General features: G+C 40.6%; 1 protein-coding gene across 1 annotated transcript in view; it reads left to right on the forward strand.

Moving 5' to 3' along the window:
- The first annotated feature begins 2,080 nt into the window (after positions 1-2,080).
- The window catches only part of Sccpdh (saccharopine dehydrogenase (putative)), a 28,700-nt gene continuing 13,104 nt past the window's right edge, over positions 2,081-17,676 (forward strand). The window contains exons 1-5 of the mRNA XM_003474276.5: positions 2,081-2,382; positions 4,011-4,123; positions 9,092-9,172; positions 11,037-11,166; positions 14,006-14,055. Coding sequence (XP_003474324.2) covers positions 2,193-2,382; positions 4,011-4,123; positions 9,092-9,172; positions 11,037-11,166; positions 14,006-14,055 — 564 coding nt within the window. The 5' untranslated portion in view covers positions 2,081-2,192. The remainder of the gene's footprint in view (positions 2,383-4,010; positions 4,124-9,091; positions 9,173-11,036; positions 11,167-14,005; positions 14,056-17,676) is intronic.

Raw genomic sequence — 17,676 nt, forward strand, 5'->3', positions numbered from 1 at the left:
AGTGGGTATAAACTTGTGCATGTACTCAAGGAGATCTATTAGAGTTTTATTGTAGTATTCCTTGAATTGCATCGTACAGTGAAGCATAGTGTTGTATCAGTATGTCTCCCTCCACACATACTACATACGTTATTTTTTGTTCTAAACTACTTGGGAATATGTTAAAAATGTCATAACTGAGAAAGTTGCAGAAAGATTGGCAATTATAAAATATTCAAAATATGCAAAAATAGCTATTATGTGTATAATACACACATATACATAGCAGGAATAGGAATAGGAACAGGAATGATAAAAACCAAATTTTGGCAGGTGGTGTGCCTTTGATATAGGGAAGGAAATGTTTGAGGATGAGTACCTCACTATCTGGAGTGTTTTTCTTAAGCTCTGTGGTGGATACGTATGTTATTGACTTTATTTTTTCATATTACTACTTAATAATTTTAAAAAGTATACATCTGTTCTTATTAAGAGTTTTAAAAATCCACATTAGATATTTGCATTTTATCTAATGCGTTTTGGTGTTTGTAGAACTATTTGAAAATCTGGCCTTGGTTTTTGTACTTGATATATTAGATGTGATATACCTAATGTTTATTGACTAAATGAATACTTGTCCCTTTCAATTCTTCGGTATCTAAGCCTTACTAATTCCAAAATCTTCTCTAAACATGTTCATCTCCAGTGAACTATACTAATTACCACACTCAAAGGTCCCTAACTTACTCTTAGGTATCACCAACACGGTATTCTTCTGCCCCAGTTTGCTCTTCTCCCTTGACACATGCACTGCACATATTAATTATTTCCCCAATTAGGATGAGCAATGGCCTTGTCTTAGTGATCATCATACTCTCAGTAACTACTACTTCAGAATCTAACATACTATAGGTTCCTTGGAATTTCTTGCTGAGCAGCATTAAATAACTTATTTGCATGTACCCGATACCTATGTGCAAGATTTTTAAAATAAAGTTTAAATTTTCGCATGGTTTTATAGTGTGCTCAGCTTGGATGTTGAATGTCTCTCAGAGGCTCATGTGTTAGAGGCTTGGTAATCCAGGTGGCACTGTTGGAGGTGGCAGAGCCTAGGGGGAGACTTTTATGTCACTGGGGAGTCTCAAAGGGAATGGTGGTACCTAGGCAGGGTCTCTCCCTTGCTGCCTTTGTTTCCTGGCTGAGGTGAGCAGTTCACTCCTCCAGAGTTCCACCATCATCACACAGGACGTCCACTACAGGCCTAAAGAGCCACACTATTCTGGACTGGAGTCACCAAAACTGTGAGTTAAAATAGTAACAGAAAGCAGACACACAATTAAAAATGATAACCAAGTGTACATTTATTAGAGTTTATCTGCGGGGGTGGGGGCGGATTGAAGATTGGTGACATCAACAGCCTTCATAATCAGAACTGGTTCTAAGAAATTCAGAGCTGCAGTATGTTCAAGCAGTATGCATAGAGAACAATAAATTAATTGATTACTTTATTAAAATAAACCAGCCGCTTACGATGGACTGAGCACCGAGCCAAGATAGGCTCCCTGAGCAGGCACGGACCCAGCACAGGACCCCAGCTCCAATCGCTGGCCTGCTGCGTGTTTTAACAGAGCGGTAGAGAAAGAGACACAGAACCTCCCCCAATTCCCTGCAGCAGTGCTTCCTCCGGCTAACCGCGTTCCCCTCTGCCTCCTTCCAAGCTTCGCAAACAGCCCGGGTCTCCGGGCTTTGGAAACTGTTAGATTCAGGCCTAGGGCCGCGTCCTCCGCTCCAGCTTTCTCCAACTGTTTGCGCAACTCTCCAGCACAGCAATAAGAGCCGACGGCCACCGCCCGAGCTCCGCGAGTCGGGGGAAGACAAACCGCACCACCTCGGGCGCTCAGAGCGCTGCCAGACAGTCGGCGCCACCGCGCCAAGGCCGCCGTCTGAAGCCGTGCGTGCGCGAGCCCGAGCTGGTTCCGGAGCCGCGCGCTCCGACCTCCTGAGGCCCGGGACCCGCGAAGCGCCAGGCCGGGAGGGCGTGGCGGTGGGCGTGGCCCTCGGTCGGGGGCGCGCGCGGCCCGAAGACGCGGCCCGAAGCTCGGCGCACTTGCGGCGGCAGCGGCGGTTGCTGCGTCGGGTATCCGGGTCGCTGCCCGAGGCGCAGGCGCGGTGGACTTCGCCCGTCCCGGCGTTCAGCTGGCTGTGGACTCGTCATGGCGACCGAACAGAGGTCTTTCCAGCTGGTGGTGTTCGGCGCCTCTGGCTTCACCGGCCAGTTCGTGACCGAGGAGGTGGCCCGGGAGCAGGTGGACCCCGAGCGGAGCTCCCACCTGCCCTGGGCCGTGGCCGGTCGCTCTCGGGAGAAGCTGCTGCGGGTGCTGGAGAGGGCTGCGCTGAAGCTGGGTAAAGGGCGACGCGGCCGGAGCGCGTTCCTCTTCCCCGCAGCTGCCCGAGAGGGTCCCGGGGAGCAGCCCTGGGGGGAGAGGGGCGTTTCGGAGGTGGTCGTAGCTCCGTCCCGCCCCCTACGTTACAAACTGAAACGAAAGGTTTCTTTGCCCAGTCACGTTGGAATGTCGCCCTTAATTTAGGGAGCCCCGCTGTCCCGAAAGTGAAGAATTGAGTCGTTTCTTTGTTTGCTTCGACCCATTTTACGGCGGGGCTACCTGAGGGTTTGGAGGTTTCCTGACACTTTGGTTGGACAGAGAAAAGTTTTGGCGTTCTTCTTTCTTCCCTTTGCCTTGTTTGGGGATGGAAGAGAAAGATTAGGAATTTTCCGGATAAGATTGTTTATGTTGATGGTAAAGATTGAATCTAGGTCTCTGCATGCGGGCACATGCTCTACTACTGAGCCGCACCTCCAACTCCTTAATTTTTGCATTTTAAAAAATACTCTTTTTGTAAGAATCCTCTGGTAGTCTTATTCTCCATTTTTAAAAAGTTTTAAAAATGTTTGGTTTGCATCTTTTCTTACTTTTTCAGTGTCCTCTCAGTGTATATTTAGAGAGTGGTCTTTTCCATGCTGGATCCTGTCCTTGGCATCGTGGCTGTACACACTCAGACCCTGCCTTTGAGACTTGGGGAGACACTAGCTTAGGACTCCCATTGCCTTGACATTTGACTCTTCTCCGTCCTAGGTGCCCGTCCCAACACATGCCACCCCAGAGAGTTCTGAGTATATTGCATTCTTCATGCTTAATCTTTTAACTACCCTGTGTATAGTCGAATATAAAATCGTCTGTGGTGTGTAGATAACGTAGACAACATGAAGGCTAGACTCTCCTCTCTTAGTACAGATGAGAACCCACACAATTTTGAGCCAAGAGCTTTTTGGGCCTTATTTTTCTAAAAGAGATAAATTCACAGTTAAAATGTATTTCATTTCTTTTTTCCTGATCAGCAAGACCACACATATACAGCCTGGGTATCTAACATTTCTAATGTTCAAGTCAAGTTATTGGGAATACCGTGTCCAATGGAAACATACATTTCTCTACTGGGGCTGTTAATTCTAATTATTTTCTTACTATGAGCCTAGGTGTTGTTATCTCGATTGGATGATTTAGAAGTGGGCCCACCTCAGAGTTCTTTTATGTTCTCACAGTATTGAGGTTGACGGTCTTCCTACCCTCTATAATTAGAGCATTGTAATTGTTTAGAAGTTGATGGGAATTGTTTTTAATGTATAATATAAATTTCTTGCTAGAGAAGTCAGGACAGTCATCTACATAGTGTCTGAACTTGTTTGAAACGTTTTTAAAATGTCCTGTTAGAGAAAGACTGTTAGAGAAAACTTATACATTGCTTGCTTTAAACTTTTTCAAAGCTTAATGATTTTTTTTTTTAGTAACCCTTAGCATTGACTCCATTTTTGTCATAGCTTTTTCCTTTTTTTTATTACCTGATTAAAGTTTTTTATTTGAGGGAGCATTAGCTGTCAGTAAATTTATAGTCGCAGATTACTAAAAATAAAAGTTTTGGAATCTCTAATATTGTAGTGGGATTTGCTTTACATAATTTGTTTTTTATTTTAGGAAGACCGACCTTGTCATCTGAAGTTGGGATAATAATTTGTGATATCACTAATCCAGCCTCACTTGATGAAATGGCTAAACAGGCAACAGTTGTTCTCAACTGCGTAGGACCTGTAAGTGATCAACTCTTCTTTGTAGCACAACAAACAGTCCATTCATTTTTAGCAAAAGCTGTTATTTTATACTGTGTCCTGGAGGAACATAAGGGCAGAGGACAGAAGAACTGGTTGAAGGTCTTAACCCCATATGGGTAACTTTTCTTCTGGTGAGGAATAACTAGATGTGACCAAAGGCCCCTGAAATAGGGTCTCAGTGCCACTGCACTCAGGAAATGTCAGCTATTTGTCCATTAATTATAGGGACGATGTCCAGACTTCTCCCTTCTTTTTTCTGTTTACCCTTTCAGAAAAAAAAGTTTGAGTATGCATTTTCTTATTAGTGTATTCTTGTATCGTACTACAAATATATATATGCTTAGAATATAAAAAGGCAGAAACTAAAAAAGCATTCAGTAAATTCAATATATTCAGTAAATATAGAATGCTTACGCTATAAAGTGCCGCATTCCAGCAGCTGGGACACCATGGCGGACAAAACAGAAAATCTCTTGTGAAGCCCAGATTTTTGTGGGCAGAGAGAAGAATAAGGCTATAGTGACAGATAATGCTAAATTCTTTGAGGAAAAATGAAGCCAAGTAAAGATAGGTTGGCACATCGGTCTATTTTAGGTAGATGGTCAGGGAAATTCTCAGTGAGGAATCAACATTTGAACAGAGAGAGGAAGGACGGGAAAGGGCAGACCATGATTATTTGAGAAAACTGTTCCAGGAAAGCAAATGCGTAGGCTCTGCGCTGACACTGTGCTTGGCATGTCAGCAGGATGCAAGAGACCACAGTGTGACTGAGCCTGTGAGCAGGACTGAGAGGTGGCAGGTGGCCTGGAGACATGGGTAGGAGCTTGGTTTTACAGGCCACTGTCAGGACTGGATTTTCCTCTTAAGAATGACCAAGAATCAATGGGATATTTGAAACCCCTAAGGTGTGACCGAATTTAATTTGGGGTTTCTTTGGCTTCTTAGAGGAGAATGGCTAATGAGGACCGACAGTGGTTGGGTAGTAGAAGTGGTTGGGCTCAGTATATTTTGAAAGCTTTTGCCCTTGCACTGGCTGTAAGAAGAGGCACTAAGGAGGACTCTTGGCCTGCAGTATGGTGAAAGTGGGTAAGACGTACTGATCTTTAGAAGCCATTAAAATTAGCAAGACTTTTGAAAACCAAGCATCTAAAATATTGTTTTAAGAATGGAAGGCAAAAATATGTTATATTAAACATGCAATTTAAATGTTTATTTTGATTTATCTCATTCTTTACTAGCTTTGGCTTCCTCCACTGTGGCATTGCTGTAATCCCTCTTGGTGCATACACTGTCAGCTGTGCTCCTGGGCCCTCTGTGCCAGTACACCCAGTCCTAATTAGCCTGACTTTCTAACTCTTCACTTGAACACAGGTATCACAGTGTGGCTGGAGAAAAACACGTACTATGCTGACTGGTCTCGCATGTTAAATTGCTCTTGTCAAGCTTTTAATCTCACTATTTGCTAAGTTACTTTTCTCTCACTGCCGAGACTAAATACCAGGCACTCGAAGTTAAAGGAAGAGCTCACAGTTTATAGAGGTTTCAGTCTTACCTGGCTCCAAGATAGGGTGGCACATGGCAGAGGGCAACAGTTCATGGCATGGAAGAGAGCAAAAGCAACAAGGGAGAAAGATTTTTTCTGTCCCTTGTATGATGTGTAGGCTACCAGCCCTAGGGTGTAGCATTCACACCGTTAACCCCAGCATCGTACAATCTAGATTCAACCAGCTGCGAAAATCCCATCCCCATGACTGCATGAGGCTTTGGAGGGACATCTAGACACAAACCATAGTGCTGTTTCAGTGAAATAACCTGCCATGGCCCATCCTGGCCAATGGTCCTCAGTTCTCATCTGTAATCTTTCAGTATTTGATCCAGTTCATGATTCCCTGTTTTCTTTACTTGTTTTTTTTTTTTTTTTTTTTTTTTTGATTCTCCCCTCTAGTTTTTATCCTGTCTACCAGCTTCATTTATCGCCTGAGATGGATCTTCTTGTTCTCCTCCCTCTAAATGCTTCTGTTGAGTTTGGATAAACAAGCTTTAGGTCACAGTGTGCTGAAAATGACCAGATGAATGGATATGTCAGTTTGTCTCCCTCCATGTCTTGGAATGCTCCTGTGCCCCATCAGAATATTTAGTTTATTCTACATTCAACAGTTGACCAATGGGTATGGTCCAGGAGATGTACTGTACTCAATCTATATATTATTAATAGACCTTTATTTTTTTCTTTTTGTTTCCTATAGAAATGAGCATAAAGAAAAGTGTTAGCCAAGTGTGGTGGCTCGTGCCTGTAACTCCAATGCTCTGGGAGGCTGAGGCAGGAGGATCACACCTTGGGCATTTGGCAAGGTCCCACCTCATAAAAAAGGGGTGGTGGTGCTGGGGGCTGCGAATGTAGCTCAATGTGAAGCCTAGGTTTAATGCCCACTACTTTAAAAAACAAGTTCAGATATTTGCTTCCAACCTCATAGGATCATTGTATTATGTCTTAAGGGAGGCACATAGTTGGAGACATAGTGGGTTGGAACACGGACCATTGAAAGCAGGACTGCAATTTTGACTTCTGAGCTAATTGTGGTCACAAGGAAGAACTGTCTGCTTTGTTGCTCCTACTCTCCATTTATCTCCTAAGCATAGGGGAAGGAAAAATTTAAAAACATAATAAAATAAAAAAACAATAATTTAGTAGGCAGTTTCAGCCTCAACTTAGCCAATGGAAAAGTGGGTAAGAAGTAACAAAATATTGTAAGGCATGGTAGATTGTGGCAAATAGCAAAATGTGTACCCTTTCCATGAGCAGCTGCTGTTTTTATGAAGTTCAGTAATGCTTCACTGCATCTGGTGAATACTTGGTAGATGAACTGATTGGCTGAGCCTGGAGGAATTTGGAGTTAACTCGGCAGATGTGGAGCAGAAAGACTTTCTATGTATGCAGAAGCAAACACTGAGTGTAAAGCAGCAGCGTGTTAGAGAATTTCATAGGAAATAAGAGGCGTGGTGTGAGTGAGAGCTCTGAAATGCTGGCAAGTATGGACCTTATACTACATAATGGGGTGTAGTGGCACACACTGGTAATCCCAGCACTTGGGAGGCTGAGGCAGGAGGATTGCCACAAGTTCAAAGCCAGCCTGGGCTACATATTGAATTCAAGGCCAGCCCAACATACACAGAGAGGGTCTATCCTTCTTCTCTCCCCTCCCTCCCTTCTCCCACCCCCACCCTCAACACTCTAGTCCATCTGTGTGCTAGGAAGTGGAGGAGAAACCGGTTCAGTGAGAAACATAATGAAGATAATGGATTCAGCTTTAGAGTTGTTGAAGCTGAAACAATGTAGCCAAAGTGAAGTAAGTTTTACTGTGAGTCATGCCACATGGCCTACTTTCTAGCTGGGCCTAATATTTCTTACAGAAAACACAGATAAGGAGTGCCTGTTACCGAGCAAGGCTGGAGTTAGAGGTTGGAAGTCACTGGCACCCGTGTTGTTTTTGAAGTTAGGAGGGTGGGTAGAGCAGGGAGGGAGGCAGGGGACACCGCACAGCCAGCCAGATGAGCCCAGGCAACCCTGGCAGTCGGGGCTGGGGTGCGTTGAAGCCGGATTGCCATTCTTAATAAGGGAGAGATGTGGGACAGGGTAAGGAGCTAGGTAAGGACCTGCGTGCTGGTTAAAGTCAGTGTCCAGTCTTAAGTGTCCCTTTATTTGCATCTCAGAGGCTCGGCGAGAAAAATGATTACCTTTTTCCATCTTTGGCTGCCAAGAATGAGGAAAAACAGAAGGGTGTGTGTCTCCTTCTGCCCTCCCTTTACAAAGAAAAAGATCTGTCATGCTCCTTTAAAAATGGCCCGAATTCTGATGTATCAGCTATTATACAGTGACATTTTTATTTTAATTCCTTGAGATTGAACAAATAATGGGCAATCTGATGTCGTAGAGTCAGAATAGCTCTGCTGGACAGCTTTAAACTTACCACTTAAGATTTTCTCTTATTTTTAAAAATTTTGCTTATAGTGCTTTTAATCTCCTTATCTAGCCCTGCTAATCAGGAAATCTAACCACATTTGCTATGAGCGTGTCTTGTCCTTAGTGTATTCTACCCTTTCTCACTTGCCTCCAGCTGTTTTCCAGTATCACAGTTGGAGTAATATGTCTGTGCTACAAGCCTTACACCATTGTCCTGTTTAAAATTCCCAGGAAAATAAAGAAGAATTAAGATGTGTTATGTACATGTAACAACTCTCCGTAATGAATACAATTATTATATACTGCAGACATACAGCAGTAATAAGTAAAATCCTGCAGGAAAGTGGGTTATCTAGTAAAGATAAAGTCAAACTTGTTAGCAGTTCTCTTTGTCTTTCCTGACTGAGTCCTAGTGTTTTGTTTTGTTTTGTTTTGGCTTTTAGACAGGGTCTTGTTGGGTAGTTTAGGCTGGCCTTCAACTCACTATTTAGCTCAGACTGACCTCACACTCTTGGCAATCCTCCTGCTTCAGCCTCCTGCGTGCTGGGATTACAGGTGTGCAGCTCCACACCCAGGGCTGGCCATAGTACTTTATCTCTTTCCAGCCTCATCTCTTGCCAGTTGGTCTCCTCAGCCCCACCTTGTGAGTCAGTCAGCGAGAACTGATGCTCTTTTTCCTTTACTTGAATTTTTCTTTTTCTTGGAACATCCTTATTCATCAGGATTCAACTAAAACAAATTACTACTTCTATAAAGCTTCTTTTTGTTTCCATTCTGTATGTATTCTTCTAATTTCATCATGCCTTTATTTATTTACACAGTGACAGCTGGCATAGTACAGGTACCTTGTTTTCTCAGTTTATCTTTAGGCTACTTTATTAACATTTGATTTTGTAATAACAAGGTCTGTATTTCAGGGCAAATGGCATTTGGCTGAATTAAGCTTGCCATGCAAGAATAATCTGTTGGTTTTGTTCATTCCCTAGTACCGATTTTATGGAGAACCCATAGTAAAAGCATGCATTGAAAATGGAACTAGCTGTATTGACATCTGTGGGGAACCTGAGGTACGTAAAGTAGAAAGGAAAAAGCAGAATTAACCACACGTTTTCCATCTGATGAGGTTGAGAAGTGCAATTTTGTAGTCAATTGGTGATACTTTCTAGTATTTAGAAGTGGTATTCCTATGATATTCCATTGATAGTACTGATGATAAGGTCTTAGCTTCAGTTTTCTTGAATTTTTTTTCTTTATCACAACCTTAGTTATTTTCTTTTTATATGGAATGTGATTTTTATAGTTCCTGAATGCTTTAAACAATAAAAATACTGTGCTAGCCAGGCATGGCGGTACATGCCTGCAATCCCCGCACTCGGGCAGGATGGGGCAGGAGGATCACAAGTTTGAACCCAGCGTGGGCAACTTGGTGAGACTTTGTCTCAAAATAAAACACTTGAAAAAGGACTTGAGATACAGCTGAGTGGAATGGCTCTGGGTTCCATTCCTAGTACTCTTCCACAAAAAAAAAAAAGAAAAGAAAGCTATGTAATTTCTAGAATCTGCTTTTTGTAACCTTTTCATTATGAATTCCCATTTAAAGGTCAGGCACAAAGCTTTTGTAAATAAGCAGGGGAAGAGTTGAAGGGAGGGGAGGGGAATAGGAAAAAAAGCAAGATAGATCATGTACAGGTACAAATCCCTATGATGAATGTGATCATTATGTATATCTAAAATGTGGCAGTAAAAATTTTTAAAAATGTAAAATATAAAAAGATTTTTAAAAAAAGCCAGGTGTAGTGGCGCTTGCCTGTAATCCCAGCTCTCAGGAAGGCTGAGGTGAGAGGGTCGCCACAAGTTCAAGGCCAGGCTACATAGTGAGTTCAAAGCTAGCCTGGACTGTACAGTGAGACCCTATGTTAAAAACTAAACAACGACAACAACAAAACCTTACGCACATTTACAACATTACAGAATAATAAATGTACAATCTCAATCTTACTTGTTTATTTTGTGGTACTGGACATTTGTGAGTTCTGGACCTTTCACGGAGCACAGTCCCAGTTCTTTTTAGTTTCTCAGACAGTCTTGCTAAATCACTGCTGCCCAACCTAGGCCTGGATTTACAGCACCCCTGCCTTGGCCTTGCAGAGTGCTGGGATTGTATAGGTGTGCACCATGACACTTGGCTCAGGAAACTTAAGTGAGTGGCTGGGGTATAGCTCGGTGATAGAGCTTGCGCTTAGCATGTGTGAGGCACAGAGTTCAATCCACAGCAACCTCCTGCCCCACAGAATTAAGTGTTGACATTGATACAGTATTTACCCTATACCCAACCCTGGGGTAAAACTTTTATGTAACTTTTGGAAACATACCTATAAAGTGGCTACCACCTTTCTCTGTGTTCTTAGATGAGGAAATCAAAGCTTAGGAGGCTAAATAACTTGCTTCGTCACATACCTAGTGAATACAACTGGGGCCTGGGGTTTGCCTGCCTGTAGGAAGTTGTGTGGCACTGGCACTACCACCGTTCAGTGATAACATCACACATGTCTCTGTAGTCTGTACGGATCATTGTCATTAATGTGCCTCTATCATCTGTATTTATATAGAGATACATGTAATGATGTTCATCTGGGTAATGTAATCAGAATGGTTTTTTGTTTTTCTTTGTTTTTTTCTTGTATTTAATTTTTGTAATATTGTTTTAACATTTTAAAGTAAAAAATAGGGCCCAGTATACTTAGTAGTATACATATTGTCATACAGTCATTATTTGCTAGATAAATGAAAAAAATTGACAGTTACTATTTTGCTGCAGAGCCATTTTGCTTAGCATTTTTAGTTCACTTGGTCTTTAAATATAAATCATTTAGTATTGGTCTAGGTAGTTCTGTAAATGCTGATTCAAATTCTTTTTCTGGACTCTTTTAGTTTCTGGAACTAATGTATTGGAAGTATCACGACAAAGCTGCTGCAAAGGGGGTCTACATCATTGGGAGCAGTGGCTTTGACTCCATTCCAGCCGACCTGGGAGTGATCTACACCAGAAACAAAATGAGCGGTAATTATTGATCAGTATGCAGTACTTGAATTTGAAAATAGAAGAGCTTCATGTTTCTAAATGTGATAAGGTAAAATCTAGTTGGAAAAAAGAAACAGCTAAAAATCGGCAATATTGGAACGGTCTTTGTTTTTAATCAGATGCTATTGACTTGTTGAGATACAGATACTAGTATGGTGTTCTAAAATGAGAAATTGTACATTGTCTTAACTTAGTTACAATTAGAACTTTGAAAATTTCTGGGAAAAAGTTTGGTAATCATTATGATTCAAACTTTTTCTGTTTAGAATCAACACTAATTTTAAAGTAGCACACAGAGTTAAAAGGTTTGGGGTTGGGTGTGTAGCTCACTGGCAGAGCACTTGCCTGGCATGTACAAGGCCCAGGACTGATCCACAACACTGAAAAAAATCTTTTAGGTCTGAAGTTTATGAGTTTTTGTCATGATAATCCTATACTTTTTATTGAGGGTGTTTCTAAACATTGAATATTTTTTATTTTGAATAGGTTTTTCTTCATGAGAAATTCTACTTTAAGGTTGTTTAAAAATGTTTTTCCCGATACTGACATCTAGAAGTAAGACTTTTAACAAGTCCTCGGCTGATTTTTCGTAGAGGTGATCCATGTGCTATACTGCATCCTGTCTAGTGGCCCGTGTTCTTTCTGTGGACAGGATTAGAGCACAGACTCACATGCGTGGCCCACATTCTTTGCATCACTCAGAAACATCTTAATGTTTTATGTGTTTTCTGTGTCATCGGTCAGACTGGCCACATTTACGTGGCTGTGGCTGTGCTGTAACACTCCGCTGATGACATGCTTATTTGTGGTCTCACTCCCCGTCCACTTTGTAAGGCCCAATGTTTTAACTTTCTTTTGGAATTAAAACCAGGAAAAAGTTTAGAAAAAATTTCCCAAGCAATTTATGTATTTCTTTTGGTCAATTTTGGGAATCAGCCAGTTCATTTTATTTTCCTTTTGCCTTATGTTCTTGAGTAACTCAACTATTAAATATCTAACCATTATGCCTATATATCAGTTTTCATGTTCACAGCAGTTTATTCCTCCTCTTATGAGGACTTTGGTTTTCAATTTTTATTTATACTTGTTATTTTAACAACCTTTTTAAAATGAAATGTTATTTTAATGAAATATTTATAGTAGGACAAAATTCCATGTTTAAAAATCTAAAACAGGTATATACAATTCTTTTTATTTTTTATTTCAAAACATATAAAAGCAAGCAAAATAAAACAGAACAAAGTCAGTTGTAACAAATCAGTGTAAGTGACACAGGACTTCAAAACAATACAAAATCAACAATGGTTACCATGATGCCTCTTGTTGTCCTCAAAACAGCTGTAGATACCTTTGGACATAATAAAAATCAAAACAGAACAGAGAAGAACCAATAAAAACAAAACGATGAATGCAATGAAGGACTTCAAGACAACAGTAAATCCAAAATGACTACCATATTATCTTGCTACCTTTGAAATAGCTGCCCATGCCATCAGATATAACAAAATCCATCTAAACAAAATAGAATAAAACTCAACCCAACAAAACAATGAAGATGTTACAGGACATCAAACCAGGATCATAGGGAGTTAACAATGGCTACCACCTTCAGCGGGAGATCCCCCATAGATGCCACACTGTGTACCGTGATCTTCTGAATAAACAGTCAGACCCCTGGCCCTAGACCTGCAAAGTCAGTGAAACACCAAACACCACAGGCATCAAATTGCATTTCTCCTCAATAGCTGTCATGGCAGCCTTTGTTTCTCCTGATCAGCAGGTTGCTTACGGGGTTGGGGTGGGGAGAGTTTGGCTCTTCTTGTTTCCAAGCCTGTGTACTGGAAGGGGCTGGTGTCTGACTGTCCCCTGGCGGAGGTGCTGTGCATGGCACTGGTTTATAATCAGGGCTTGCTTCTTGTAGGTTTCTTCTTGTTCATTTTTTGTTCTCTTCCCCCACATTCCCCGAATTGGTGCTGACTCATGGGAAAAGGCTAGGGTCTGGCTGTCCCCCAGGCGGTGGTGGCCCACACGTGGAGCTGGTTTGCAGGAGGGGGTGCTTGCTTATTGTTGATTTCTTGTTCTTTTCCCTCGCAGTCCACAAATGCCTTATTGTTGATTTCTTGTTCTTTTCCCTCGCAGTCCGCAAATGGCACTGACTCACCTAACAACTTTAAATATTTTGTATAAGTCATCAAGGGGTGTTTTAGTAAACAAAGGTGTTTTTCTAAACATTTATTGTGAACCCTATTAATAAACCCTTGAAGGCATGGTGACTCATGCCTGTAATTGCAGCATTGGGGAGGCTGAGGCAGGAGGATCATTGCAAGTTAGAAACCAGCTTGGGCTACAAAATGAGTCCAAGGCCAGCCCAAACTGCACAGCAAGACTGTCTCAAAAAGACAAACAAAAAACCAAAAACAAAACAGAACAAAAAAACCCTTGAAAGCTTGTATATTTGCAACTAGAATAATTCCTGTGGATCTGATTTTGATAATTATGTGATGGTCCTTCCAGAATAAATTAAATTGTTGCCTTATTGGAGAAGATTTTTAATATTATTAATTTAAGTACTTGAAAAGATTTTGGTCAATACCAACAGATTGTTTATGGTGAAGTTCTCTAATAGTTTTAGCCTCTTTCTAACAGTTGCCTGGCCTTAATTGCTTCTTAAATCTGTATAGTAACATAATAAACTGTTACTTATGCAGATTTTTTACTCTATCAAGCATAGTAAAAACGGTCCCTCAGTGAATAAGAGTTTATTTTTGTCCTGCTTGAATGAAGTTGATTTTATTTTTACTGCTCTATTTTTTTTTAGGTACTTTGACTGCTGTGGAAAGTTACCTGACTATACATTCAGGACCAGAGGTTAGTTTTTCATCAAGTGTTTTTTCAAGTCAGTACTGAAGACATTTTGGAAAAGATGCATGTGTCTTTAAAAAGATTTACGTGAATTAAAATTTATATGTATTTGTAACTTTTAGTTTGTAATAGTCACTGTTTAATTGAAAAAATACTAAATTATTTTGAGTTAAGACAGAATTTATTTTTAAAAGACATCTATCACTATGTAATTAATACTGTCAGTCAAGAAAACCTAACACCTTAGTGCAAGTCAATGTACTTTTTGGTTCTGGTGATTGAACTCATGGCCTTCATACTGAGCTAATACACCCAGCCCCAGCCCTGCCCGCTACTTTCTTTTTTTTTTTTTTTCCTTTTGAGACAAGGTCTTGCTATGTGGTCCATAGCCTTGAATTGATTATGTAGCCCAGGCTGGCCCCAAACTTGCAGCAGTCTTCCTGCTCAGCCTCCTTGGCACTGAGATTAGTGGTATGTACCAGCGTGCCCCGCCCTGCCAACCCTTTTAAAATTTTGTTTTTATTTTTATTTTTGGTACTGGGGATTGAACTCACAACCTTGCATTTGCCAAGCAGGCACTTAACACCACTGACCTAAACTCCCAGCCCCCTTTTTTTATTTTTGAGACTAAATTACCTAGGCGAGGCTCAGATTTGTAATCCTGCCAGAGTGTTGGGGTTAGAAGCTTAAACTATCATGCCTGGCATGTTACTGTTATTTTAGTTTTTTTTTTTTTGTACTGGGAATTGAACTTAGGACTTTGCATTTGCCAAGCAGGTGCTGCACCACTGAGCTAAACCCCAGCCCAAGTCAGTGTATTTTTATCGGAGGAAGGAAACAAAAAAGAATTAAAATGTGTTATGTACACATACTAATTCCCCATGATGAATGTAATCATTATGCACTGCAAACAAGTACTAAGAAAAAAAGAATGAAGACAAAACAAAAAAACAAACGAAAGAGTTTGAGCCCAGCCTGGGTAACTTAGTGACTTAGTGGTACTCTCTCAAATCAGAAAGGTGGGGTGGGGTTGGGGGCATGTGGGGATACAGTTTAGTACGGAAGCCCTGGGTTCAATCCCCAGTACTGAAAAATAGAAGAGTACAGATCTTTAAACTGAGCTGGAATTTTGCCTCTGCCACTTAGCAGTGATACGAATGACTGTGGGCAGGTTTACTTATCCAGCGTATTCCCTTCATGGATAAAAGATAGCGGCCACTTCATATGGTGCTTTGAGGGTTCAGTTATGGGTACAAATTAGAATGATGTTTGTCACTTGGTACTTGCTCAGTAAGTTTAAGTATTAATATAAGGCCTCGACATTGGGGCTTAAGTCAGGGCAGAAGAGTTGAATTTGCATCATTGCAACTGTCATTTCTTTAAAGCAAAATAGTCTTCATTTTATAGGGATGGGACAGAGACAAATTTTCCTTGAATTTGTGAGCCTTTGGCACTAGATGTTGTTTCCTAGCCACTTCTTACAGTTTTTTTTAAGCTTTTAAAATCTTACATTTGAAAAATTTGAATCATAGATATAAGCTAAGACAGAACAAGACTCAGAGAATTTCAGGAGATTGAAATTGTGCTGTGTCACAGTGGTGTGATGGTAGGCATGGGGTGATTTTTTTTTTTTTTTTTCTGTTTACTTCAACAGGCCGTATGGGCTAGTACTTGGCCTGTTTCGGAGAAAGTTCTGTGTGCTTCAGAGAAGAATGTGTACTCTGTTCTGTAGATAATCTTTAGTTCCATATTTTGAGGTCTGATATTTCTCTTTTTTTTCTCTTTAGTTGCTCTGTCTCTTTGCAAAAGTAGAGTCCTGAGGTCACCCACTATGATTGTTAGTGTTTGGTCTTTTAAATCTGGCAGTGTTTTACAGAGACAAGTGCTCCTGTATTTCGTGCATATGTGTTTACAAATGTTATCACTTCTTGTAGTATTCTTTTCCCTAGTGTATAGTGACCTTCTTTTTCTCTTCTGGTTAGTTTTAGCTTGAAGTTTACTAAGAGTAAAATTGCCACCCCTGTTTGTTCTCAGGGTTCTGATGCATAAAATACTGGTTTCTATCCTTTGATTTCTAGTTTATAAGTATCTTTCTGGATTAGGTGAGTTTCTTGGGTGCAACAGAGTATTGGACTCTTTTTTTGCTGTTATTTTCCAGTGTAACCTAGACTGTATTACTCCTTAGAATTCTTTAGTAGCTGCTTGTTGCATTCAGAAAAAAAACCAAAATCCTTACCGTAGTGTACATAATTACAAATGATCTGGCCTCTTAGCCTTCTCTGTCACATTTTGCCCCATTTATTTTTTCTCCAAGTACACTGACCTCTGTGATGTTTTTGAAAACATTACCACACTTTTACCTTAGGGTTCTTACATGAGCTGTTTCCTTGACCTGTGTGTATAGATCTCTGTGATATTTGCATGAGTAACTCCTGCACATCCTTGGGTCTTTTCTCAAATACCACTTTCCAAAGGAAGCATTTCCTAAGGAAGCAGTTTCCTAAGGAAGCACACCTAGTTTAACACTGCAGATGAACTGGGGGGCAGCAGCATGCCCAGTTAATTTTTCCTCTCTCCCAATAGTGCTTCGTATCTAATGACTTTGTACATTTTCTGTAGACTTTTCACTCTGTCTAAAATGTGAATGCCATAAAACCAGGCACTGTGTTCTTTTTAAAAACAGAGCCCACCCTTTGCAGTGTTAGACATATAACATCAGCCCAGGGTTTAAATGAATTGAGTGGACAAGATTTATAACCTTGATCCCAAAATCTACAAGAGAAAATCCAAAAGGAAAAGTACAATCCAGTTGCATAGGAACATAGTTGTAAAAACCCTAACCAAAATATTAGCAAATTAGGATCATGATATGTTTTGACCAAACTGATTTTAGAGCGGGAAAGTAAATCATCTCATGAACAGGGTAGTGGAAGAAATTTGTAAGACCATCTCAATAGAGGAAAGGCGTCAGATAAAATGCAGTATCCATGATTAAAACTTAGAGCAAAGTAGGAATAGGAGAGATTTTCTTAAAGCTATAACAAATATGAAAGCCATTGTTTAACATTGTAAGCTTCTGTCTGGAGATCTAGAATAAGGCACAGATGCCCCCTATCATTACTTTCAGCCGAATCCTAGCCATAACATAAAGCAGGAAAACTGCAACTGTGTATAGATTAAAAAGGAAGAAACAAAGCTGTTTTCTGCAGATGGTGTAATTGTGAATGTAGAAAACTAAAAACAGCCTGCAGGTAATGTTAAATGTTTCATGAATTACTAGAAAAATTCATTTCCAAATTCATTTCCAAATAAAGTCAGGCTCTAAGGTATTGGGGGTTAGAACTTCAATAGATGAAGTCCTAACTTAGGTGGTGGAGAGGTGTAGCTTAACCCATACAGCGGCTTTCTGGAAATTTGTCAGTTTCCTCTAGGTTCTCTGATTTGTTGGCATACAGGTATTCATTGCATTCTCCAGTACTCCTTTTTATTTCTATAAGATTGATAGTCAGGTCTCCTTTCATTTCAGATTTTAGTTTAGACTGCTCCTCTTCCATCATTCCAGAAAATGACACATTTCATGGTTTCAATAAAAAGGGCAAATTTATTCAATTAAAATTAAGAACGTTA

This window comes from Cavia porcellus, unplaced genomic scaffold (genome assembly GCF_034190915.1).
Source record: "Cavia porcellus strain 051 isolate PalLab524CR breed Dunkin Hartley unplaced genomic scaffold, mCavPor4.1 scaffold_26, whole genome shotgun sequence".
NCBI lineage: Eukaryota > Metazoa > Chordata > Mammalia > Rodentia > Caviidae > Cavia > Cavia porcellus.